Source organism: Hippichthys cyanospilos, chromosome 7, assembly GCF_059441005.1.
Source record: "Hippichthys cyanospilos isolate Australia breed blue-spotted pipefish chromosome 7, RoL_Hcya_1.0, whole genome shotgun sequence".
NCBI lineage: Eukaryota > Metazoa > Chordata > Actinopteri > Syngnathiformes > Syngnathidae > Hippichthys > Hippichthys cyanospilos.
In genome coordinates this window covers 20,281,328-20,308,971 of record NC_142375.1, presented here as the reverse complement: position 1 = coordinate 20,308,971, position 27,644 = coordinate 20,281,328, and the positions used below count along the sequence as shown (strand labels likewise).

General features: G+C 39.7%; 1 protein-coding gene across 1 annotated transcript; it reads right to left on the bottom strand.

Moving 5' to 3' along the window:
* Window positions 1-224: 224 nt before the first annotated feature.
* Window positions 225-20,915, bottom strand: tet2 (tet methylcytosine dioxygenase 2). The gene is made up of 10 exons (XM_088419283.1): window positions 20,544-20,915; window positions 6,670-9,455; window positions 6,508-6,598; window positions 6,329-6,422; window positions 6,044-6,252; window positions 4,916-5,066; window positions 4,731-4,820; window positions 4,510-4,647; window positions 4,069-4,414; window positions 225-3,957 (listed from the first exon to the last, which is right to left on the bottom strand). Exons 2-10 carry the CDS (start codon window positions 9,410-9,412, stop codon window positions 2,600-2,602), a joined length of 5,220 nt encoding a protein of 1,739 aa, XP_088275409.1. The 5' UTR covers window positions 9,413-9,455; window positions 20,544-20,915; the 3' UTR covers window positions 225-2,599.
* Between the last annotated feature and the right edge of the window lie 6,729 nt (window positions 20,916-27,644).

Here is a 27,644-nt window from a genome sequence, read left to right as displayed (position 1 = left end):
CATTTGAAATAGGGGTGTATTTATATCGGTAAAAAAAAAGATGTTTTTATACAAGTCAAATATCTTTAAATAAATATAAATTTATTGGAAGAAAAAAAACACCCACACCTTGGCAATATCAGCAATGATATGATAACATTTTTGAAATAAACCGCATTCAGTACATTACAATACTTACAGTTTAATACCAATCTTTATTCCATTTTTTTTTTTTTTTTGGGGGGGGGGGGGGGGGGCATACCAAGCTTCAGCAGAAGCAAAACCTTCAGAAATAAAACAGGAACTAAGTAACCTTTAGTGTTTGCCTGCAAAAAAAAAGAAAAAGTATGAACTATGAATTTTTTGAGCCAAGTACATGCAGTACTCTTGTTATAACCGGAAAGTCATTCAAGTAAGTATGGCTCTTTTTATTTTATTTTATTTTATTTTTTTAACCTGCTAAATCTCTTAAATCTCCTCACCACAACCTGCTACTGTTGCTGGGCTCTGTACAATGAACACATCATCATCGGATTTTACAAAAGCAAAAAATATAAATTCAAATGTTTGTCGAGCTAACAGTAAACATTATGATGACATTGAGTTCTATTTACAAAGCCTACCTGGAAAAATTGATTTATTTTTTTAGATCTGATGGTTTCTGGGTCAGTTTTCCATGATTTGAATCTACGAATCTATCGAGTTCTGAAACAATTTTCCGATTGATATCCACTGTACAATGTGACAAACTCATTTACACCCTGTTTTAAATACAACATTTTGTACTTTATTACATATACATTTTTACTTCCTGAAAATTTTTTTTGAAGTGCTTTCAGAAAACGAATTTGTTATAAGAGTGGGTGAATTGTTACTCTAACGTTACAGTTTTTCCTTTATATATATCACATTAATTAAAAATAAAGAGGAAAAAAAATCATACAATTGCTTAGTGGTTATAAATAATTGAACTATACACAGGCACAAAGACGATACACGCTGCCCTTGATCTTGCCTCGTAGCAAATAAATTGCCCTTAATTTATTCAATATCATACTTTCCCTTTAGTCACATCAGTGCATATACGTTGTATTCATTTGAGAAAAAAAAAAAAAAAACACTGCCCTACTATCTAAAGAAAAAGTAAAAATGCGTGAACTTTCTTTTTAAAAATCTGTGTGACGTAATTTCGAAAAGCCTAAACGGGGACACGAAATGCAATGGCACGTCCCTGAACGAAGAAAATACCCAAAACAAACGCAGGCAATATTGTACATTTTCTTTTTAAATGTCCCTGATTTTACAGTAACATTAAAATAAAAAAAATTCAAACTTTCCAGAAGGTAGGTAAGAAAATAAGAAATGAACTTTTTCCGCCTTTTAGGTGGCATGCAGTTAAACTGTAACCAAAATATTTCAACAAAATAAACATGATTTTTTTTTTTTTTTTTTTTTTTCCTATTGCCAAACTGCTTTTGAGGTATATGACTGGTTGGTACTGTACAATATTTAACAGCCTTTTTCTCACTGCCTAAAAAGTCTCACATTGTACGTTTTAACAGGTTCATTAGCACCCTATGAAACGAGATCCATTGGAACACAAAAGATAAACAATGAGTTAGGATTTGCGCATTCTTTGCAACAAACACAATTTATAACAGTAATTCCAAAAAGGGAATTGAAGTTAATGTACACATCTCACCTGTTTATCTTACAGTTAGATTACAAGAATCAAATCACGAACCCACAGCAAGCCAGCTGCCCTCTTTAAGTGACACCAAGCTTAAACCTGTCTCATGCTCCTCAGTGTATAAAAAGCACATCAACTAAGCACCACAGACATAAATCTACAATTAATTTTCACAATTCAGGCTAATTCAACGAGCCCGCGGAAAGGAACATTTTTGCTGACAGTTAAACTGGAAAACCTTGGATAGCAAAAAAAAAAAAAAAAATCTTTCTTGAAAAGTTCAAAATGCACCATTCGAATGGCTCAATCTATTGGTTATAAGTAGCGAAAGAAGCACCGACACAATTGTGTTCCAAAGATTTTTTTTTGCATGAATTCTAAAAAATATTGTCTTGTTTCACCGTGAGGATGCTTGGGAATTTCAATTGAGTCATTGTTCCATCTCAAATTTAGCGCTTTATAATCAAGAAGTGCTCAAGACACACCAACATGCATCAACTCCTTTTGATACCAACGGTTTCAAATATTCCCCATTTTTAGCTGTTCAATTATTTCATCTGTAGTATCAGTTATGATATCAGTTTAAAAAAACAGCACCGTGAAGTTGTCATTTTCACATGTCGAAGTATTCAAAATATCAAATAAAGCCACCCGAAACGAAGCTTTGTTTCCAGTAAAAACAAACAAAAGGAAAAGTATGTCGTGTGTGTACATTTGAGAGCACCCGATGTTTTAACAGTGTGTATTCTTGCAAAAGTTGCAAAACAAAAATAAATACATCTATAGCAGGGTCAACAAGTAAAGCTCAGTTGTTAAAAATGTAAAACACCTGAACAGGGTAGGAGTGTTTGTATGAGGCCAGTGCTGCAGTTGGTCATAGCATAAATAAAGCACCTTCATTTTTTTTTTTTTCCTTATCTTGAGAGTATTTTAAGCAAAGTGACTGTAAGGTCCCGTGACCTTAGTGAAGGCATACGGAGTTGTACTGACGTAGGTGTTAGTTGTGCATGATGTCGACCCCTCGATGAGTGCCTTTATGAAACGCTTATAAGGAGGTTCCCCAAGAGATTCCGACGCCTCTGGGTGCTCACGTTTTGTCCCCTTCTTGTTCCCCTTGCTCGGCGTCCCCTCGTTGCCGTTCCTCTCCGCATCCTCCTCCTTCTCCCGAGCCTTTTCTGCCATCTTCGCTTCCCACATGGCCAGACCGTGCTTAGCTTCATTCAGATTTTTGTGCTGGTAGAAGACCAAAGATATGCGAGTGGGATGGTGACGGTCCGGGTTTTTAAGAGGGGTCGTGGCATGGAGCTCCCGTTTAGCGCATTCGATGAGGACTGAGCCGTGGCTCGGTGCCACTGCCACTCCGCCGATCTCAGGGTCCAAGAAGTTGTGCTCGTTGTTTGACCAGATTTCTGGCTTTTGTGGGGTTGTGGGTGTCTGTGGAGTTCCAGGTTCTTGTTTAATACCTGTCACCGCGGGGCTACCGTTGAGCAGACCAAATCCCGTCTGCGTTTCTGGGTTTAAACCCCCTGCACTGAGCTGAGCACCAACCACGTTTGGGTTAGCGATACCCATTTCTTGCTTGATTTGCATATGGAATGGTTGTTGGCCCGGGGGGAACATTTGAGGACTCCCAAAGTACGGATTTTGGGATCTACCGAACTGATTGCCGTTAGTCCCAGCAGCTGCGTAGTCTCGAATTCTCTGGACAGAAGGCGTTCTTGAAAAGGGGTCAATAAAATGCGGGTCTGCGACTCCATTAGGACTACAGGGACTGAAAGCTCTCATGGGGTGAACCGGCCTCATGCCGCATGTATTATAGCCGTTGACTTGTAAACCGTGATCGGCATAATTTGGCGGATAATTGAGCTCATAACGCTGATGCGCTGCGTACTGCTGCTCGGAGTACAGCGCCTGCCGTTGCTGTTGATACATGTCCAGCTGCTTTTGGTTTGAAGCATAGTATGGGTGGTAGTTATCGAGCGGCATTCCTCCGTTACATTGATAAACAGGGTACGGATGTTTCGAGCCGTCGATGTACGTGTTGGGTGCAGGGGCGGGAGGTGGGTAAGGGCTTGCTGGTGTTGACGGTTGAGGATGAAACATGCTCCCTGGTTTTGAAGTGCTTGGAAAAGGCCCTGGGTGGCCGGGAAACCTGGGATATTTGGCAGCATTTGTTGCACCGGGATAAGAGGTAAAAATGTTTTCATGCTGCTGATGCTGCAGTTGCACAGAATGTGCACCGAGGGGCTCTGTTGCTTGATCTGGATGTTGAGAGGCTCCCAAAGCACCTGGAAGAAATCCCACGAATGAGCATTTAAAACCACAATGCCACAAATGGAGACAGGTCAATATTTTGTTGCAAAGTTAGCCAAAAATAACCCAAGTGCAAAGAGTTTTACCTTGCACGGGTGTGCTTAGAGTGATGTTTTCACAAGTCCCCGTTTTTGTCTTAGTAGGGGTACTTTTCTCTTGAGAGTTGTCTAACATGTTGTTCTTGATAGCAGCTGCTTTCTTAGATTCCAACTTCTTTTGGCGACATGACTTGGCGGGCTCAGCAAGCATACGCACCTGGCGGCGGAAGGCACTGAGGGCTTGAATGGCACCCGATTCGATTTTTTCATGCTGACCCTCCTCGCTGCCATATTCGTCTGTGTTAGCAACTTTATACAGTGGAAGGACATGGAGCTGCTCATCCTCTGGTATCTTTCCAATCTCTCTATTGTCCTCCCTTGTTAGTGTGCATACCTGCCAAGGTATCAGATCAAAAACAGTTTTTGCAGATTCGTGGAAGGGCTGAAAGATATTTTGATGTATTTTTTTCCTCGACATGTTAAATTTACCACAGTGCTGCCTCCTTGCATGTTGTGGACGTCTCTGTGAGCGTGAGCACAGAAATCCAGGCAAGCAGTAACCCCAGAGAAGGGGCGCCCCTCTTTAAACCCCAAACGGCAATCAGGTGCTCTGTGTTCATGTTCCACCTGTTTTCAGAAAAACCAGAGTTCGCTCAAAATGGTCTTTGTTCATTTGTTTAAAAATGCTATAAACAATCCAGTGTCCTTACCTGGTTTCCATAAGCTTCCGGTGCCATGTTTTTATATAAAGGGCCAAGTAAGGTGGCCAGGTGTTGAAAGTTTTGCTCCAGTTTCTCTTCCTAAAAGACAGATATTGCGATTACGAAAAATACATTGTTGAAGAAAAAATATATTCAACATATAATCTTTTATCTTCAGTGGCAGCGGCGAATACCTCTCTGACATCATCTCCTTGTAGTTTAAATTTTCTTGGGATTTTACTTCTAGCAAATTTGCAGCCATTGTAATACATGCTCCATGAGCACCCGAATGAGAATGATGCTCCACATGCATCTGGATTAAATCCCTGACATGCACAAGTCCTCCTGAAAAGAAATAATTAATTTGAGAGTCTCATACCTGTTAATTCAATGCAAAATCGGAAACAGTTCCGATACCACTTCCTTGTTTCATAGTGTTAATGCAGGGTATCCCTAAAGTCAATATACACCATGTTTTTCTGTTTTGTTTCAGCTTTGCATTCTGACAGACGTGAGTAGAATTTGACAGCTTACGCTTTGAAATGTGGGGAGAATATACGATAATTCCCTTGCCCGTGGCTCATCAATCGACATTTGAGCAAAATTGCTCCCTGGCAAGATGTTATTCTGTCCCCCACTGCAGTTCAGTACCAGTATAAGAGGCTTCATGGCCATTTCACTGCACCTAAGTGTAGTACATTGTACACTGTCCATGAAAATGTTTTTGTCCAAGAATTTGTTCTTGACAAACCATGCAGTTGAAAGGATACTACCCCCGTGGATTAAAACTAAGATCAAGATGGCTTTTACACAATTCCAAGGTCCAAGGGTATCCAAAGAGTTCCGATGGAACACATTGACCTTCGAACTTGAGTAGCAGTTCCCTTGGAGAGTAAAACAGTAAGGCTTTATCCATACCAACTTCAGGTTGTTCTAAGGCTTCAAGTGGAAGGTTATGCTCATCAATCTAAAGTTAGTACGTATAAAGCTATATCACTTTAAGAAGCACCAAGTTGTCTTAACTGAGTTAGGCAGAGTTATGTGATTTGGAAAGACTTGCTCCTATGAAAAACTTGCCATTGATAGCATAAATTGCAGTCGGGGAAAGAAAAAATGACGGCAACAATTTTACCCTGATAATCCAGTATGAATCCGAAAGCGAAAGGCAAAAGAATGATTTGCTGACAAAAAATGGACATTTTTTTTCCAACAAATGTTGATAGCCGGACATCCGTCCTAATACTTGAAATGTATTGTCAATTTGAAGTGCACAGTGACTTTTGGGGACCCCGTATGTATGTTCCTGTTTTGTTGTCACTCACTCTTCATTGAGAGCACATCGTCTTTGGGTGAGGGCTCCATGCTTTGTTAGAGTTTCACTTAGCTCGAGGTAGAGTTTGTCAGCTAGACTGGGTTGGATGCCCTCCCAGACCAGGATTGCCACGATTATGCAGGCCGTCTCACATTTGTGTCCAGTGCGTTCTCGAACCAATACCAGTAACTTTTCTTCCGCACTGGCTCGGCGGATGACCTGAAACACGATGAATATATAAGCATCGGATGTACATATTTGATGGTGTTCCATTTTCTTCAGAAGAATCGCATACCCATTTTGCAATAGGGCACCCCTGTGTGCTTTTTCCTTCTTTTCCGGTGTACACCACTTTCTCTATCCTAATGGCTTGACCATTTAAACCAGACCTTGGAAAAAATAGATATTAAAAGGCTTACTGTCAAAAGTGCCTTGTGATTCTACAGCGGAGTCCACCGTAAAATGGTAGTTTACCTCTGTTCCATCTTCTCCCGTATACTAGCAACTGTAGGCGCAGATCCCAAATGAGTATAGTATGGGCCCTCATCCTTCTCGCTGATTTGTTCTACATAAAAAGACATTTCAGTAGTTAGACACCACTTTATCATCAATCTAATCAAAAAGAGGTAAACTCACCAACACAGTGGCAGGATGGAATGTCGTATTGTGTTTTTATAGGTGTATCAAGTAGACTTTTGATGGGTGTATCCAAGAGCTTCATCGGAGAGTCCATGAACCTCTGTAAGAGTTGTTCTTTCTTGGGTGTAGAGTCAGGTGTTCTTTTGAAAGCCATCATGGACATAGCAGCTCCAGATGTTTCCACTTTACACATGTCAGTGTTGGTTGACAGGATTGTGACAGGCCCAGAAGATTCCACTTTGACCTTATTGGAATTCATCACGAAGGATTTCTTCTCAAACACCGGGGACAGTTGGTACTGTTTCAGACTTTGTTCCATAGAGGCCAAGATATTATTCTGCCTCGTATTCTCGCAATCAGATTGTTGAGTCTCCTGCTTGATTTGCAATCCGCCCTGTTGCCGCTGTGAGCTGAGCAAATTAAATCTGGCTTCGTTTTCAATTTTTACATTTGTGAGCCCTTGTTTGTTTTCCCTAGTGTTTTGTGCAGAATGGGAAGGGCCATGTCTCTCCTGCCTTTGTAACAAATGCATACGCAGAGCTTCATGCTTCTGGAAGTCTCCGTGGGGAAGTGGCGATCCCAGGTGAGATCCCCTTTGGAACTGAGAACATGCCTTCAGCTGGTGTTCAGTCTTAGGATACATTTGCGGTGATATCGTGGGGTTTATTGCACCTTGCGGCAAGTGAGGTTTTGACTGCGTCAAATTCTGCAAGAGGTCCTTATTGTTAGGTGTGCGGCAGTTGTTGGGTCGCTGCGGTTGAAAGTGCCTGGAATCACCGCTGCCTGAATTTGGAGAAAATGATCGTTGACGTTGTATATGAATACCTGTTGTGTTTTTGTAGCAGAATTGACTGCCGGGCTGTGCCGAGTTGTTTCTATGTTGGTGGTTAAGTTGGGCTTGACTTGGCTGAGGCTGACTGTGAGGTCTGTAAATGGGAGATTTAAGTTGTTGTTCTTCAAATTGTGGCGGGTGGGAAAGTGGACGTGGGAGATTACAGTGCTGCTGTTGCTGTTTTGTGAAAAATTCTGTCGACAATGCGTCCTGTGGTTCAGGGTTGTCACGTAAGTGCTCTGACTGCATGGGGGTGTGATAATGTCCCCCGGCCTGTTGATCGTGCTTTGTCTGGGGTAGAGCCTGCTGCATTACATTTGTGTCTGAATTTGATTGCTGCCACTCTGAATTATTGTTGTTAGGTGCAGAGGCGCAGTGTGGTTGGGATAAGCGACTGTGTTGTTCCTGGATGCTGTGAGACCCCTGAATGTTTTCTTTAAACATTCCAGGTGACTCAAATCTCTGTACAGGGCTTGCCTCCAAAATCTGACTATGAACCTGGAGGCCACATCTCTGTTGGTCTGACAGAGCCTTGGCAGAGTACCCCTCTTTTTCCTCTTCTGCCTGCGATGACATGCCACCTCTCTGTTGTTTTGATGGGTTCTGGTTTATCCAACTTCCCTGGCGGAGAGGTGAACACAAGTTCCCTGTCGTTTGTGTCGTGTTTTCAAAATTATTTTCTAATCCAGCTGCCTGAATTCGCTGTTGTAGACCAGGGCCCTTAGGAGCCATGCTGTCAGCTTCATGTAGATATCTAACATTCTGTTGGAAGTTCCTGGTTTGATGCTCTAATGGCTGAGAATGACCAGACCCCGGTTTCTCATATTGCACCACATTCTGTATTCCGCAGTTGGGTGGTGACCCGTATTTCGGCAACACAGCTTCAGTTGTCTGTACAGTATTGAGCTCCTTAAAATGGCTTTGATCAAAATTCTGGTTGCCGTTCTCATACGTTTGTTGAGAATTTGTGTCATTTGGATAGCACCTTGGGACATTTTTATGTTGTTGCAAGGAGTTCCCAGTACTTGATGATTGGACCATGCCAGGGAGCTGATCTAGAGATCTGTCATGACCAGAGCCTGATGGTGGCAGCTGTTGCTGTTTTTTCTGATGGTAATCATTTTCTTGATTGTTCAAGTATCCATTCACAGGATAGTTTACAGAGTTAAGATTGTTGACTCCCTCAGCAACTCCAGAGGTCCCAGGCTGTCGGTGCTGTAATTTTAGCATCTGATCAGAATTGGAGAAATCTGAAGTCAAAGTGGAAGGCATAAGATCTTGACAGGGCAGTTTGTTAGATTGAGAACCATTCATAGCATCTTGTGTCCCAGGCCTCTGTGGTGCAATTGATACTTGCTCAGGATAATATTGAGACAAAGTTTTCTCTAAAAGATCACCTCGTGTACTTTCAATTGTTGAGGTGTTAAGTACAGCACCAACTTGTTTATTTCTTGGCAGGGCAAAATGATCTCCATTAGGAATTGTACTATTACGGTTACCTAATTTTATCCCTGCCTGAGCATTGCAATCAAATTCTGTGTTTTTTGTCAATTCAGAAATATCTGAATCTACTTTAAATTTCTTCGGCTGGCTAGCCAGGAATGACTGTTCGGCGAGCACGTGCTTGAAATCTCCGTTCATCAACTCTCCATTCATCATAAAGGATCCCTGATCCAACAGCTCCTGTACTGATGCGGGGTCATTGCAGGTTTCGTTTTGCCTCTTCATGGAGCTGGCCTCTGTCCTAGCTTTATAATTGTTCCAATTTCTATCACCAGTAATTTGAAGAGGCTCTCCATCTGAAAAGGTCCCTCCATTCTGGATTTTGTTGGAGATGTTGCGGGATGTGGCGATTTTCTTTAATGTCAAACTTTCTTCCGACTCATGTCTGGTCTGGTCTGTTTCCATCTGGCCTGCTCAGAGTCCATTCACAGGCTGCCCTCTCTGCGTCCTACAAAACAAAGTGGAAAATGAACAATTAGCAACATGGACATATTTTTATCTACACGCTTCAGTTATTCAAAATGCAGACATGAGCTTAATACTATTTGTACTGTAGATGAGAGCTCACATTATGAAAGTTGTCTATTTCAATTACAGTGGACCCCCGTGTTACAGCATTCCCAGCTTACGTTTTTTTTCATGTTGCGATGTGGAATACTGAGATTTTCGTCCCCTCTTTACTGTATTTCCCCGGTTTTGTGGCAAAAACAACTGTCATGACCCTCGGGGGTTGGCTGTATTTGTCTTGTTTTTCTCCATCTGCAGGCGTTTTTAGGTAATTGCACTTATTTTCAGTTGGCATCAATGCCTCCATGCAACGCGTCACGACAATGCTGGTCTGCTATTGGTCAGCCTCACTCGTTTCAAAATGGAGTGGTTACAAAACCGTAATTATAGTGCATTTTACTGCTTAATTCAAAGTTAAATGGGTTAGCCATGGGTCCCAAGATTGCGAGTGATGTTAAAGAGAGAAGTCAGAAGATGACTTATATGGAAACGAAGCTGGAGATAATCAAGAAATATGAAGTTAGCCTAGCCTAGGCTACCAAAGATAAATAAATCCTTTCTGTATTTTTTATTTATGATGTTTTCTGATTGTATACATGTATATTATATATACGTAGCACTTACTATACTATTTTGGTACCAATTTTTAACATGTATGTACAATTTTGATGTTTTTACCTGGGATTCTAAATGCATTAGCTATTTAACATAGGTTTTGGTTACCCACCATATGGTGAATTCGCCTTAGGAGCCCAACCGCGGAACGGATTAAACTCGTAACACGGGTGCCGACTGTATACAGAAAAGTGCACAGGGTCTCTGACCTGTCACTTTGACAAGGATGTTCTCCCACCTTTTTATAGAGTCACTCAAGGTTATTTATATCTACGGGGCAACTTTACCCCACTGAGAATGTTTGGAATGTTTAAGATGGTCAAGCTTGTTTGTGTCATAATTTTGGCACAAGTGATCTGACCAAAGAATTTCAACATGGGAAACTATTATGCTCCGCCTGGTGAGCCGGTACAATTGCTTCTTTGTCTAGGTCACTTGTGATACTGCAGTCCCACAGTGTCCCATAATTAAGATTCTTCATCTCTCACTAACGAATCAAGCAAGTTTCTTCAATCCTCTCTTGCTGACAGAAACAAATAATGGAGCTGGAGAGTATTCCGGGGCAATAACCCACAAAAACTGGGCTCCGCTAAGTAGAAATTATTATTAACACAGTCATCTATCTTAACCTGATTACTATTAATGAATTCTAACAACAGACATTCTTTTAATAAAGACATTTGTTAAATGTTGTAGTAAAGTGACTGAATGACTCCTCTTTTCTAACCCCGTGTGACCGCCCCTTTTGTTTTGTCTGGTACTCGGTAAATCAGCAACTAAGTCAAGAGGTTAACACTGTGTTGCTATGAGTCCAGCTCCATTCCTTTAGGACTCTCCGGGCTTTACAAAGATCCAAGCGGAGTCAAGCAGCTTGTCACAGTTGGGTACACCCACTCCAACAACAACAAAAAAAATAATCTTTGTGAACCTAGGACAAAGCCAGACATCCCAGCTGAATGTAGGCCTGTTTGCACACATGCATACAAAACTCATGCAACGGCAAGGCAGACAGAATGTCCCAAATTAACTGGTTATTTTAAGACGTTGTATTAGACTGAGTTTTGGATACCTCCTCTTATTTTGTATATTAATGAGACTTGAAGATTATTATTTAGAAGTAAGAATTAATGAAGATTACAGTGGGTTCAGTGAGGGTGCCAGGTGGAATGTATAACTCGTTTTTTCCTTTATGTTTTCTATACTGTATATACTATTTTGTCTTTCTGTCTAGCAACATCTGTTTTCTCACAAGTCATATGTATACACAATTTGATGTTTCAGATGACTCAAACACTTTTATGGAGCTGTTTGTCTCCAGTCGTGTAATTGCACGTCAGGTTGTTCTGCACTACTATTTGGTTTAAGCCCAGCTTCTAGCCCGTGCAGTTTGAACATGTCCTTTAAGTGCTGTGTTGCAACCTAGACTGTGACCTCCTTGGTCAGAGTCTTTTAAGCTAGTGAGTCTTGTGGAGGGTCTTTTTTTTTGCCTTCAAACATTTGGGTTAAGGTTGGACTTTTGGACAGTGAGAATTTGTGAAGTTTCCTTCAAAAATATTCAGTAAAACTGTATGCAACAATTAATAATGTATGTGTTAATGGAAGAAATACCATTGGTATAGTAGTTCTGGCTCTTAAAAAGTTCTGCTTCATTCTCGGAATGTCCCGATGCAATTTTTTAAATATCAAATACGATACCAATGTTTCAGCCAAGTGGACTGTCCAATATCAAAATCAACCCATTAAAATATCATCTGCAATGATACATGGGTCTATTTATTTTTAGTATCAAATACTATATTAGAAGGGATTTGCTCAAGTGAGGCTAATCAAACAAAAAAAAAATCGTCAGCAAAAGTAGGTATGAAAAAAAAAGAATTTCCAATTTAGGTTATATAAATTTAAGGCAGAAAATTAAAATTTACTACACTTGAATGAAATAATGTGAAACAAATGATAAGACCATGAGAAAAAAAACTAATAAAGTCACTTATATCAACTATTACACTTTTTTTTTTTTTTAAAGTCCTGATAACCTACATGAACAGTGAAATATGAGTGTTGGTAGTTGATGCCATCTATTTACCATGACTTGGTGGCTGTATGTGACCTTCACCCCTCACAACAGCTGCTAGAAGACTCCAGTTCCTATCATTCAGGTTAAGACCTTGGCAGGAATGCCCAAAACGCACTCCTGTGAAGAAAATACTTGGCAATCTAAAATAAATGCTTGCCAAGTTTCCTTGCTGTTTTTTAAGCATAGTCCATAAGAACCTGCAAGAGAAACCGCAATACTTCCTTTAAGCTGATTTTCATTGTGCCTACTGATTAGAAACAATCGTATTTCTCCTCCAGGTGAAATCTGTGCCAGTGAAATCTCATCCTCGGTTACCCCAAGTGTAATTAGGTCAGATTATTGGCATCCTGGAGTGTTTTAAATCCACCGCCTAAATATAGAGTTGGACGACAAACTACACAACCTATGACAACATTTGCACTACTTGGCATTCCGGCTGACTATGCAAACTTTTTTCTTTACTTACGCCCTTCTTTTGCCTTCACGTCTCCCCTAATCCCTCCAGCCACTCACACCAGACGTTCTGTTGAAGCAAATAATCCCTGTATGTATTTTGATTGTTTTTAATGAATAACCCATGTGATGGTTTTAAATGTATGATGTGTCTTATCAATAATAACTGTAGAGACTACCGTATTTTCCGCGCTATAAGGCGCACCTAAAAGCCTTGATTTTTTTTTTTTAAAAGCTGATGATGCGCCTTATAATCAGGTGCGCCTTATATATGGATCAATATAGAGATTGGACTGATAAAATAAGTTTTACCTGTTTCTTTTGTGTGTTTACAGTTGAACAAGGTTGCTCATATTGACATTGACTTAATATGCTATTGAGAGTTCAGAGTTATTTGAGTTATTATTGTTATTACTTTGAGTATTACTATATTGTGATTGAAAAAATTTTGAAAGATGTCATTAATTGAGGGTGCGCCTTATAATCCAGTGTGCCTTATGTGTGGAAAAAGTTTTAAAATTTGTCATTAATTAAGGGTGCGCCTTATAGTGCGCAAAATACGGTATGTTAAATAGACCAATGATTTCCTACACGACAAGTACCAGATGCAAAACATTTAACTCTTCCAGTACCATAATCATAACCAAGGTACAGTGTGCAAATTTTAGTGCCATCTAGTGATTAACTGAGAGAATGCAATTATATTGTAGTGTGCACTGGTTTCTCAGAGACCATCCTTTGCAAAACTTCTGCCACCATTATGTTTGTGAAATCCTTCTTTAATATGGCCGTCGTAGAAAGATAGCAGGAAAAATGCCAGCCTCCTATTAGTCGCATTCAATAAAAATTAAATAAAAATTTACGTTGTTGTGATAGAACTTTTTTTTTGTTTTTTTTTTCAAATGTATATTTAGTTTACCAGTAGGTGGCGTTAAACTTTTCTACTTTCCCTTTAATGTGCTTTTGTGCCAAGAACATTTACAGCAAAAACTTTCATTTATACATTGAAGGAGTTATTATATATGGAAATAATTTATGAAAAAAAAAACAACAATTAAAGGAGACTTAAATTGTAATATTATCGGAGAAAACAACAACCCTGTTTTTGCAAGAATAAAGCCGAAATATGGAATACTTACGAAATATCAAAATGAAATCACAATTGTTTATTTAAACAAGAAATAAAAAACGTTATACCAAGAGCTCAAAATGAAACCACAATTAGGGCTTGTATTTAAACACAAATTTGTATTTTACGAGACTAACGTCACAAGACAAACAAAAATTTACAATCTTCACAGCACTTAAGTAAAATTTTCTCACACCGAAAACCTCTAAATTCTTAAATAATAAAATTGTAATATCACAAGAATAAAAACAGCATTTGTCAAGGAATTTCAGTGTTATAAAAAAGGAAAAATAAGGATGATTTTACCTGAATATTATCAAAATATTACAAGCCTTGAAGTAATTTAATGAGTCACTAACTGTGGAGAGTTAGAAAATTAGCACTGTCCTTAAAATTAGAAGTAAAAAAAAAATTGCGCGAGTTTTTTAAGACCATACCAAACTTCACCTTTAAAACCAAATAATCCATCAAGACTGAATTTACACGCTCTAAAAAACAACATGAAACCGTGCCGTGCGGTGCTAGCAGCCCACTTGGACAATCACCCCCACTTTGCCTGCAAAAGTCAGTTGTTTTTGACTGGTGTTAAAAAAAAATCCTTATCACAAAGCACAAGTGCCAGTTGCCCTGATATGCCCCTACAACTGCTAGTATCGCATGCGAAGACAGATGTTCATTCATACTCTCCATCCCACCAACTTAGTTGGTCTAGCCCCTCTCACACTTGTGACTCATGTCACATGTTACGGCGCTGCAACGCTTCCAAATGTACCTCACATGCTCACTCATAACTATTGGTATGAACATATGATACCCCTCCGCAGATGCAAAGAAACAAAAGGCTCCTGTGTCCTACGTCAACCTTCAAAATGAGAGGAAATCGTTTCAATGTCGAGTACGTTCGAGTGAAATTAAAGAAGCTTCTTAGTCCTGAAGATTAAAGTAGATGTAGTTACGATATGCGTATTTTCAACACTGATGTCATTCTTACTTGTGAAACAGGAAGAGGTTTTGTGTTGGAATGTTGAGAATTTTTAGCTTGATCACTTTTTTCTTTGCTTTAAAAGATATAAGCCAGGCCTCTTCGACGGGGGCGATTTTGCATCGGTGCAGTTTTAGAGCTTACTTTTCCTTTTTACAAATAAATCAGATAAGTCGGTGAAAAAAAAATGGGTGTTTCCCATCAAGTAAATTGTATTCATTTTATTGGGGCTGTGGACGTTTTTCACGTGGTTGAAATGTTTTCTGTTATTTGAATTTTCTGGGTGATTCTGCTGTGAAACTACAACAGGTCTACTTTTCCATTGTGCTACATTAGGACAGTTTCTTGTTCTTGTGACCTACTTAAGTGTGATTAAGAGATGGGTACCATCTGATAGCATGAAGAAACTATGACTGATGTTCTTGATCTTTTCCTTTTATGCTGTGGATTATTAAAAAAAAGGGTAAATTATCCCATCAAGACATTTTTGAAAAGGCTTTAAAAAATACTCTTAATATTTTGCGGTGGATTATAAATATGTAGTGCATAGTGCACTGCAGTCCCCCCCCCCCCCCCCCCCCCCCCAAAAAAAAAAAAAAAACATGCACGTGCTCTTTCCTCTTTTTCTTTTTATGACTTCCAAATAAAGTGAATAAATTAGGCCATCGGCGATGCATTCGCGATACTCTTCTCTTTGTAATTTTGTTCCCTCAAGAACTTCCTCCTCCTCCATACCGACATCTCTGTTCTTTATGTTTAACGCAGAACAGATGTCGTCGACTTGGCGTTGAGATTCCCCTTTTTTCTGTCTGTGTCGTCCCGCAGCTTTGTGTGTAAATTTATTCGCATTTTTTCAACCTTTACTAGTTTCCTTACTTCTTATTCACCGGTCATCTCTTCTATTTATAGAACATAGACCGTGTTATATTATTATTTAATCACCAAGAGGTTTCAATTCACAAATTATTGCCCAAATGTGTACATTACATTATACTCTCATTAACCTACGCCAAGGACGTTTTTCCATACATTTGTCTTCATTATACGTGAAGTTATAAATCATGAATCTACCAAAGAGTGCAGTAATAAGAGGGAATGCTTTAGTATGGAAAAATAATTCCTTGCAGACTAAAGAGCCATCCACAAACCACATCTAAGAATATCATTCATACACCAGTTCATTACACCAACATAATGATCCCAGACTTGTTGGTCTTTTCGGACTGTTTCCAGATGATTTTGTCAATGAAAAGGGCATTGCCGTCGACATTTTCCTGTAAATTCCCACTGTTATGGTTATAAAAGTGGTTGATTTGTTCAAACTTTTGAGAGAAGACTTGCGTGGTTTTACTCTTTGAGGGTGAGGCTAAACTGCTTGAACCGGCTGAACTGGCTGAACTGCTAACAGCCTGAAAAATAGAAATTGCAATTTTTTTTCCGCATTGAAGAAAAGAAAATTAAAACACTACCAAAAGTTGAACTGTTAAAACACCGAAGTAGCAACAAGGGATATCAATACATATAGTAGTGTTAAATAACTTGACAAGAGACTACAATGTCTGAAAATACTTTAGCCTGTCATTGGCTCAGCTAAACCTTTTTTTTTTCTTCACATTCCTTTTTCCCAGAGTAGGTCACTCCTAACAGTAAACAGCAGTTGAACCTTTGCCTAGATCTAACTATCAACCAATTAATCATTGATCTTTCTGCTTTAATCAGATGAAACTGGACCATCCCTTCCTTACGATTCTAAAACTCGTAGCGTTCGAATATGAATCTAAATCCTTTCGCTTTGTTTTAAAGCGCAATCACATGGAGAAGGTTTCAGACTGCGAACAACCCCTCTAACCTGCCCCCGAAGCCCTCACAAAGCTGCATGTCTCCTTCCGAACTGCTTGTCTTCTTGCCCTCCAACCCCTTTGTCTCCGCAGCAGTCAATATATCTGACTAACTTGATGAACTGTGCGCGGAGAAAAGTTAATTTATTTCAGGCTGCGCGGTAGTCATGGTTACCGTCTTATGAGCGCTCCAAAGACCATCTGGTCTGAACATTACCCCGATGCTACTGACTACGGGATACGCCGTTTACTGTCGGTACTTGCGGGTAATTTATACAAGATCGTCGGAGCTGCTACTATGTCCCTGAAATTACATTCATGATGATTAACATTGCAAAATTTGCATTTTTATCGCTATAGAAAGAAAAGTGATTAGGAATAACACTAGGTACTTTTTAATTAAAACAATCCTGAACTGAAATGTCAAGTAAGAAACAATTGCATCTTTGAATGCTAGTTTTTCCATTCAGTCACGCTGCCTTCAAGTGAAGACCTGTAATATACACTTGGGCGTTTTGTAAAACATTTTCCTTCTGTTTGCATGATCGTTTGTAAGTCAGCTTCAGTATAAACAGGAAATAGTTGAATAGTAAACAAATGAAAGACTTTAAAAAAGGGAAAATCTAAACAGCGTAACAAACCTATTTCTGAGTAGACCCAATGCTTAGTCTGTTACATTCTTTTTCAGGAGTCTGAGTTCATACAGGCTTGCAAAACTATGCAATTTCATCTTGAGAAAAAGGGGAAGTGATGCTTCCAATTAAATTCAAGCCATCTCAACATGGAACACAAAATGAAGTCTTGTTTTGTTCATTAAATCACAAAATGGAGATACATCAATCGTCCGTGTTTATATGCCGGCGCAATTTCCGTAGTAACCACTTCAGTAAAGATACGCCGACAGTTTCTTGTTATGTGCGGTCCAGTTCAAAGGACACCACTTGTTGGATGGGTTCCACTTTGGAAACCGTATACTAGGTTCAAACTCCTTCAGAAGTAGCTGATGGCGTCATTCAAAAAGCTTTTATTCGGTAAAGTTTCTGAACGTCATTTAGAGGCAGTTGTCTGTTTTTTCACTCCATATGTGGACAACAACCTTTTCAGCAACATTCATTTTCTATATTTTTTGGACGGGGGACGCATGCAGTTGTGTTTAGATCACCGTAGGCACTATTTGAAAATGACCTTCATAGGAATTTCACAGACGGATCTATTTTTGGAAATCGGAACATTTCCGCTTAATGTTGAGAAAAGAATCATGTTTTTTTTAAATGTTCTCTCAGTTCCAAGAGCGATTGTAGAATTTGTGATAAACATTCCGGAAAATTGCGTTGTCAAATTGTCGGACGTCTGAATATAGGCGGGTATAGACGGTGTTTAATTTGGGATGCTTACGTAAGCGCGCGCTTGCCGCGTTAGCGAACGCTACGATGGTGTTTGTAAACACAGCGGCCACGTGCGTGCGCTCATGTGGAGGAAGTTTTTCCGTCGCTGCCCTCAATGTCTCAACCCTTAGGGTAAATATGGACGATACTTACTCACTGTCTGGATACCGGTCACTCAAATTTATAGCGCTCATATAATCTTAATTGGGCCTCGTTCTGTTTATGCTATATTATAACATACTTTTATAATTCTAAGGACTTATAATCACAAATTTTGTTGTTTATTCACCAAGCTCACTTTTTCTGCATTATTGATGTTATACTTAAAAATATGTTTTGCCTGAATCTTCAGTCGATTGCTTTCGGTTCTTGTGTTGCTATGCGTCCCCATATCGCAAAACAACCCTCCGATAGCGCACGAGGAAAATCAATACGGAAAAAATCAATAGACTACTCTCTATAGCGCCATTTGGTTTCAGGAAAGCAGTGGAGCCGGGGCCGGCTAGCAAACAATGCAGTCTGAAACACTTAGCCTACCGCTAGCCTTGTTTTCCCGTGTTATTTGTGCAACTACCTCTGGGTGGAAATATGATGCGTGGGCTGGACAGAGCGGGGTCAGAGGTGAAGGCTTGGGTATTGTAAGTGGCCGGCATTGTTGTGGTGCACTATGGTAACTGGACATTCTTTCCTTAAGGTGAAATGGTCTTTTACCCTGGAAGTGACATAAAGGGGACTTAAAGCCTCGGCGATCGTGCGGTTTTATCTGTATGTGTGGATGGATGAGAGGCAACGCGAATGTGATTGATCTGCTCGGCCCTTCCCCCCACTCGGTCCCGATGGGCCTATGAAATCTCCTGGTGCCTACTCTGGTGCTGAGGTAACAGCAGCAATGCAGAAACTCTTGAAGATTCGATATTAATAGTAAGAATACAGCTAAAAATTACTCAAAGGATTTACGATTTGGTCTTTTAATGCTGTAGTAGAATCATACAAAAAAAACCTCTTGTTTTTAGAAACAGGAAGCACACTTTTTGACACAGTATGTTGTATAAATGTCATGAGTACTATAGTACTAGCCTTAACCAGAACCTAACCTTACACCTAACCGAATGTTTTAATCTTTTCTCATACCCCTCAAATTGACTTTTGCTTTGTTGTTTCCTGCATTAACTTGAGCCAACCAATACCAGTTGCTTAAATTGCAAGGTAAAGGTCCAATCAAAATTCTCCTCTTTGAAGCAAGTATGCATTTAGCTTTTTACCTGAGGCACTTTTTGGCAACTGTGGTGAGTGGAATACACAAGTCGAATACACAAACGTGAGGGAGTTCTTTTCACATTCTAATGGGTTAGTTGTTAATCATTAGGTAACACTTTGTAAATGCAGGAAAAACATAACACCTAATTAGCTATTTGTTGTTAAGGTCCAACACATCTGAATTGACATCTTCTTGTGACTTTTCAGGACTAATTGTGCTTGTTATGTAAACCATTGTCACGCTGTTATCACTTTGAATAATGCTATCAATACAAACTAGTTCCGCATGCTGTTAGCACTATTAAGAATGCACTTTTCTTTTCGTTCAACCCTCTCTTGCTATTAACCTACATCAAAAAAGTTAAAAGTATAAATCAGTGTTCCTTTTTATCTCATTTTTTTCCTAATCCAACTATTTTTTTTTAGTTACGGCTGTGTCTTCTACCTTATCTCAAATTTGTGAAAAACAAGCTATAGATCATGCAGCCGATTTCCGATGGTCTAAAATGTACTATATCAGTTTTGAGTTCCTTCAAGCCGAAGCTTTCTGACCTTCCCGGCTTCCACTGCACCGTTGCCTCCAAAATTCTTCTTTCCTTTGCCTCTCCAAGGCATTGCCTTTGTGCTTGCTTGGCATTCACCAGCAAAAGCAATGAAACCTGATTCACGCAGATACACAAGGCATTGCTGTGCAGAAGGCAAGACATGTCCAACGTGGACTTTTGCTCTCCTACGCAGTCTGCACACAGAGCAGTGCTAACAAATGCACAGATGTGCAAAATGCAACTACGACTAGCGAAACTGAATTAAATTTCATATCACATGATAATGGCAGTAAGTTATGAATGAAGGAAATTTGTTCTCCGGGAACACAAATATAAACCTTCCAAATATGGTAAGCTCACTGTGAATCACGCATTTAAAAATTAAATGGAATGCCGGGAGGGAGAGGCGACCGAAAGCATTTAATTCTCATGGAAAATTTAGAGCGAGTAGCCTGAGAATCATGACGTTTCAAAATGCGTTAAAAAATAAGAGCACGCGGAGAAATATGGAGAAAGAAATATGTCTCATGGGTTCATCTGGCAGAAGAAGAAAGAAAAATGTCAGCCATGTTGGAGTAGCTTTATCTAAAATCCCCTCCTTATTATACTTGCTCTTGTTTTTTGCGGGGGGGGGGACGTTAACTGTAGCTAGCTTTGCTTTCAAAAGCTCCAAAAATACATCCAGGGTCGAGGAGTGAGAAAAAAAAAAAAAAACGGGAGCAGAGCATTAACCCCCTCAGCAAATCCTCACCTTCTTTCACGTCCCTCCACTTTGTATAAATTCCAACGAACCGTCTGGATCTCCCCTGTAACAAATCCTAAAGGGCAGCCATCTTGCTTCCTTCTGTTCTTCTATGAAACAGACTATCCTCCACATCAATATTCATGCAAACCAGTCTGACGTCTGCTCTCATCATCAGGAGAAGCCAGGGTGTCGCTGTTTGCCGGCCGGAGAGTCCGAATCGAAGATGTCACTAGTTTGAGGCGGTCCGAGCGCGTGGAGTTGACCCGAAAATTGACGTGCGGGTCAGAGGGGGAGATCCTTGTTTTGCCGGCAAACTCAAATCGTCACAAAATCACTTTCCTGCCGAGTCTTTCCCACACAAAGGGACAGGTTTTCTTTCCCCCCCTTGTGCACCCTCCTCTCTTTTTCTTCTTCCCTCAGCCGCACACAATAGTGAACACTATGATGGCTGCCCTCAAGCAATGGAGTGGATTCAGGACAGGACTCCACCCCCCGCATTTTGTTAAATATTGCACTGGTCTTAACTGTCTAACTGGCGGGGTAAGAAGATGTCTCCACCCTCTTCTCTGTGAGGGAGGAAGCCAAGCGGCTTGTTTTTTTTTTCCCTCCTTTTTCGCCCTGTGTAGTAACTTCCTTCCATTTTCTATCAGCCGTCAGATTACGCAAGCTTCCCTTTAACAGCCCAACAGCGCCAATGTTTTGAGAGCTTTGCGGTCAACAATAAAAAATAGGATACTCAGCCGCTTTGGAGCGCAACCGGTTTAGAAATGGACTCGTTTCCACCGGCCGTGTCTTATTTTGGTACGCCTGGACTGTCTGGTTGGCTCAATTTTAGAGCGTGGCGTAAGACAACTCTCCGGTCTGCGTGCAGGCTGCATTTTTTTGCTCCGTGTGCCTGCCAAGACCCTCCTTCTGTTGACACTGGCCACGTGGACTTGTAAGAGATAGACGGCAGAGAGGGAAAGCCCTCATGGATGTTTCCAGAGACAGTTTGGAAACCCTTGCTACAAATGCGATATAATCGAACGGTACTGACGCCTAAGACGACCTTTGAGCCTCAGCTCGTATCTGGGTCACAATTCTAAAGAGCTTCGAGGTTGCACAGCAATTACCTGAATCTGTAGGACACTTTAAAAGCACCGAGTCTAACGTTCTAGTTTCATCGTGATTAGTTTTTAATCCTCCCCCTGCTAACAGGTGGTTTTGAAAATAATCTGCCTTCAAATGCAGCTCAAGCTTAAAATGCAGACCCCTCCTTTTTTTTCCAACAGCCACTGCCTTGGTTGCAGTGACATTTGTTGACTCAATAGTTTCAGGCTGAGAGCTGAAAAGGAGATTTGTTTTTACACAGAATGGGGGAGGGGAAGTGGCCAGAAGAGGAAGGAGGAGTCACTCTAGCTCTAACGCATTCTGCCCGGACAAAATCGCCTCTTTAAAATGCACACTAGGCATTTTTTATCTGCTGCGGTTCATCTCTGATAAATCTTGACCGTCCGTCCTGATGTGGATTTAGTTTGATTCATTCTACAGTTCTTAGGAAGTCCTTAGCAACGTTGATAGTCATCTGCCTGCCTTTTGAAAATATGCCTCGAGCACCAACCGGGTTGACAGCTAGGCGTGTCAATAATAATTTGCATTGTAGGTCGCATAACACTTTCACTTCCGGTTAAAGACTCTTAACAACGAGTGTGAGACAAACCAAACAGACTTAATAAAGGTATAAAAACTAATGGAGGTGGGGGGTGTAAAATGTCTCAGCAGGGTTAGGAGTTAGGGGGATTTGCAAAGAACTGAAGAAAGTCAGTCTTGGCAAGGGCAGCTGTAACGTGAAGAATTTTTTACCGATGTCACTTGGCCTGTGGCTAAAAAACACAAAGATCGGATATTTCAGGCATATACTCATGTGATGTCTAGCTAGAAAGTAGATGATAGCGAAGTTCTAACCGTTTCCTTCCGCAAGACCCGTAACTGAGCAAGCCTATAAAGTCATATCTTCCAAGTGTCGCGTGTGATTTTGAAAACGGTTGTTATGACTAATTGGCCCGGGGGAATCCCACCCCAAGAGCTACTGTAACTCGTAAATCTGAGATTATCTTGTCGTTCCTCGCACCCTGTCACATTTCAAAGGAATGGAGGCGTGTGCCATCACCTCATCTGTAAACACAGAGCGGTGGCCTCATGCTGACCCTGGGTCATCAAAATGGAGGCACACTTGTCACTTGGCTGACTTCACACTTGAGGATAATCTCACAGGAATTGAATCGGATGTTGAAACGGATTCCGTTTGGTAGTCAGGTCTTCGGATCGGTTTGTCCGTAGTGAATTGTTGGGAAGTCTTGGACCGGGTTATGGGAAAGACAAGGTTGTGATCGTGGTTTTAGGGAACCAAATCGCGGAAATTTGAGGTTGGAAATGCGAAATGAAGAATGACGTGCTCAGCTACTAAACTTTATTTGCATGTGGCCTTCTGTTTTCATTCTATCTGTACTCAATTTTTTTTTAGTCTTTAGGTTGCGTTGATTCGCTTGAAATTTGATGAGGCTGGCCGTTCAGGAGGTGTTTAAATAACAGGAAAATATATTAGTCTTGGATCAAATACCTGTTGTGAATTTTCTCGTGGAAATCAAAAACTCTTGTATGTCATTTTTTGGACATTTTTTGACACAGCTCAAAATTTGGGGACATATAGCTTAGTATTGCATAACAGTAAAATGGGATCCAGGGTATGTGTGTAAGTTATTACAGTCTTGCTCTTTTTCAGATATTTTTGGTAAAAATAGTATCGTAAAAATCGGTAAAAATTGGTAAAAATCGTATCATTTGAACAATTATCGTCATTGGTGTTTTTAAAGGTACCATAGCTTTTCGCCTATCCGGAGTCACTTGGAAACTTAAACTTCACGATAAATAGGAGTGGCAGCATAATTAAATTTTTGAATGTAATTGAAAGTAAATGAAATCGTTTTACTTTCAAATCAAACTTGAAAAGTGTATGAAATCCAGTTTTCTTTTGAGAGAATTGCACACCCGAAAAAAATACGCAATCATTTTGTTTCAAATATCGATCCATATTATTCTGTTTTGAAATGAAAGTTTCATTGTTATCGGATGTTTTTATTACAAAGATTTCGGAATCAGAAATGCAAAATTCTGACACCCTTATTGTAAATAACATTGATGTGATTAGTGTCTTATAAAATTGCAATTTCCACACGGATTTTTTTTAGAGATCACATCTCATTTTTTCCCATTGTCTGGTAAATGTTTACTTTTCTTGTTTGGTAAATCATTTGTACCTTTTTTTGCGGGGATTAAAGAAGTGATTTACAATTTTCCAGACGTTAGGGTACCGTGACATCTCTGACACATGACTAAGAATTTAGAAAAGCAGCACTTCCGGGATTAGCATACATCCCACCTAGGGCAATCTAAACACACACACACACACACATGTTGTCGCTTTTTTTATGGTAACAACAACATGCCCTTTGCCTTGGATAATACACAACCATGCGAGCATTGCCCCCCCCCCCCCCAAGAAGTTGTTATCCCATTGCTGTCCCTCCTCCCGCACTTACTAAAAGACAAGAGAGAGTCGTTAGTGTCTGCCTCACATTGCCTAATTGTTCAAGACACCGCAGGGGATCTGAGCGGAGTGCATAGAATAAGAACGGCAAGCGAGAGTAGTACGTAGCTTTCTCATTCCGTCGTATCGAAATAAAAACATTTCGGGAGGCCCGTTAGATGTATCCAGCGGGACCTGTGTCGTACTTTGCCCCGCAATTGTTGGATGTAGCCTCTAACCATTGACAGAGTTTCTCCGCGGGCACAGCAGGGTTGACGAGGCCAATCGCGACTTGCCGCCGTTCCCGTGGAGACTACCGCTTCTAAGAGGTTTAAGGGCCGGTTCCCGCATTCAGGCTGCAGGTGCTACCACCCCTTACATTGCCCTCGTCTCAAGCCTCCTTAGGGACAAATCGCTATTAGGAGTGGGAAACCCTTTCGGTTGGACGCTTCTCACCCAGTTGTCCAAGTCTATCCCAGAGGCAAGGCTTTTACCTGGTCCCTGTTATAACATGCTACGTGAATGTTCTTGCTTCTTTTCTAAGGTGGCACAAGAAGGCAAGCTCGGTTACGGCAATACGGTTTTTGGTTGGGTTGTTGTATATTAAAGACAGGAAGCATTTCAATGCAAATTTACTGTAATTACAGTAAATTTAATTACAGTAAATTTCCTGTAAAGTAAATTTACTGTAATTACAGTAAATTTCAGAAGATAAAGCCTGCACAGGCGTCTTTAGTTGTTGCGGCAAGAATTGAGAAAACAACAAAACAAAGAGACAATTTCTGTTATGGATAAGTTGAAACGTGAGGTCGTAACATCAGATATTTACGCAGAAAGATGGTGTATTTGAGTGGGATATTTTAATTTTTATATAATCCTTTTTTAACTGCCTGCTTACAGCAACATATATATATATATATATATATATATATATATATATATATATATATATATATATATATATATATATATATATATATATATATATATATATATATATATATATATGAAATACAACTCATTTATTGGTCCATTTATTCATTTTTTTAAGGTCAGTGCCCTTGAGTGAATTAAAAAAAAAACTTCTAAAACATTATTTTTGTTTCAAATAAGAAAAAACAAAATCTGCCACAGTTTGCTTGTTTTTTCTTTTTCTTTCATTGATGATTAAAGATTGAAAAAATACATTACAAATGATTTGACGGAAAAACATACGCTTCTCATTAATATCAAATTGGGTGACAGAAAGAGCTTTTGAGGCGTTTTGAGTTTGGTGTGACTTAGGAGCTGATGAGGACCCCTGCTGGTGAGTTAGGATTCCGTCTATCATTCTCTACCTCTCAAGAGATTTTCCGCAAGGGTGGAAGTTAAGCACCGAGTTTTGGCATGCTCAGTCGCTTTAAAAGAAGGATACATATACACAACAACATTTTTAATGATGTTATTTTTTAAATTCTAACTTTTATCCATTTTCACTGAAAAACCTGTCATATAGGGTCAATATAGTGCTTTGCTTATTCTAAAGGGAAATAAATAAATATAATTTGTCGTCTTTGATAAATTTGTCAAGATTTTGCGTCGTGAAATTGAGATTTTGAGTGAATGAATGGTTTACAGGGCTTGTTTTTTAATAGACACATCCTTTTTCCACGATTTTTAGCTGGAAAAAGTTATTATTTTGTCTGTAATTAATTCTCTTAGTACCAGCAACTTTTAGACAATGCTTTAGCTTAACTCTTGAAAATATGTGGAGAAAAATATAAATAAGTATCTGGGATTGAATGTTTCGGCTTTCAAAAACATAAAATGACATATTAAAGGTTGAATGAGTTCACTTATTTTTTTTTAAACATACAACTGATACTGTCTTCTATAGTTGTAGGGCAGGCAGTTACAAATGAGAACAACATCCACCATTTGTATTAAACATCTGCATTTAACATGACGGTGTATTATAGCCTAGAAGCTTAAACCTTTTAGATGGCTTTGTTTTTGTGTTACATTTATATTACTGTGTTGTGTTTCAATTGCTCTGTATCTGGAGAACCACATACACGTTGTTAACTTTAAGTGTAAATACTAAAACAGAAAAAAAAATAATATGAGTGCAAACAGATGTTGATCAGCGCCTGACGAATGACGGACCAGAAAAAAAAAAAAACATAAGTTGCCCACAATTTTCCACAATATGTACGCTAGTATAAAATGTGAGTATTTTTTCATCTCTGAGGAATAAAGTAGCTTGGGACACAGGCCCAGTTGACTTGCTAATATTTTGGGAACACCACTGGCGCTGTCCAGGAAAAACAGCCGCCTCCTCTTTGTTTGTTGTTACATACAGACAGCTGAGAGCTTCTCTCGGAGATGGGGCAGATGTGAAATTATCCCTTCACCTGCTCGACTTGGCGCTCGCAAACATGACGAGCACACGCCTCAGCAGCTGCCTCAAGCCATGTTGGTCTATCACCAGGCAAAACTCTTCTTCTCTGATCTGCAGTGGAAGCTGCAGTTGTGCGCCGAGTGCTGTTAGCAATTGCGGCGATGTCTTTTATCAACTATCGGCGCCCACTGTGTTGAAATTAGTGAGCAAGTGCTATTTGCACAAGTGGTGTAGCTAGCAATCCAGGACAAGTAGTCTCGCACGAGAGCTCTCCTTTCAGCCAAGAGGATGAGTCAAGTTTTGAGCAGATGTATAGCAGTTGTGTTAGCTTATTTAGCGTCAGTTGTTTTTGTAAAGTTGCTATTCAAGAAGGAGTGAATCCTAGGTTTTAACAGCTGTCAATCAATCAATCGATCAAATGTTATTTTTATAGCCCTGAATCTTTCAAAATGTTTTATTTATTTTTATATTCGTACATAAGAGTTACATTTGGGTGAAATTTCAGCTCCTCAGTGTCTTCTTTCAATGCTTTCCTTTTGATGTAAAATGCTTTCGACGTAAAGATCAACGGATTAAACAAAATACTGTACATGGGTAGATATTTCGTACATAAGAGTTACATTTGGGTGAAATTTCAGCTCTTTGGTGTCTTCTTTCAATAATTTCCTTTGATGTAAAACACTTTCGATGTAAAGATCAAAAGTTTGAACAAAATACCGCACATGGGTTAACATATGAGTACATAGAGTTACATTTGGGTGAAATTTCAGCTCCTTGTTGTCTTCTTTCAATGCTTTCCTTGTGATGTAAAATGTTTTCGATGTAAAGATCAAAGGATTGAATAAAATACCGCACATGGTTTGATATATTAGTGCATTGTTACATTTGGGTGAAATTTCAGCTTCTTAGTGTCTTCTTTCAATGCTTTCCTTGTGATATAAAATTCTTTCGATGTAAAGATCAAAAGATTGAATAAAATACCGCACATGGTTTGATATATTAGTACATAGAGTTACATTTGGGTGAAATTTCAGCTCCTTGGTGTCTTCTTTCAATGCTTTCCTTTGATGTAAAACGCTTTCGATGTAAAGATCAAAAGATTGAACAAAATACCGCACATGGGTTGATATATTAGTACATTATTACATTTGGGTGAAATTTC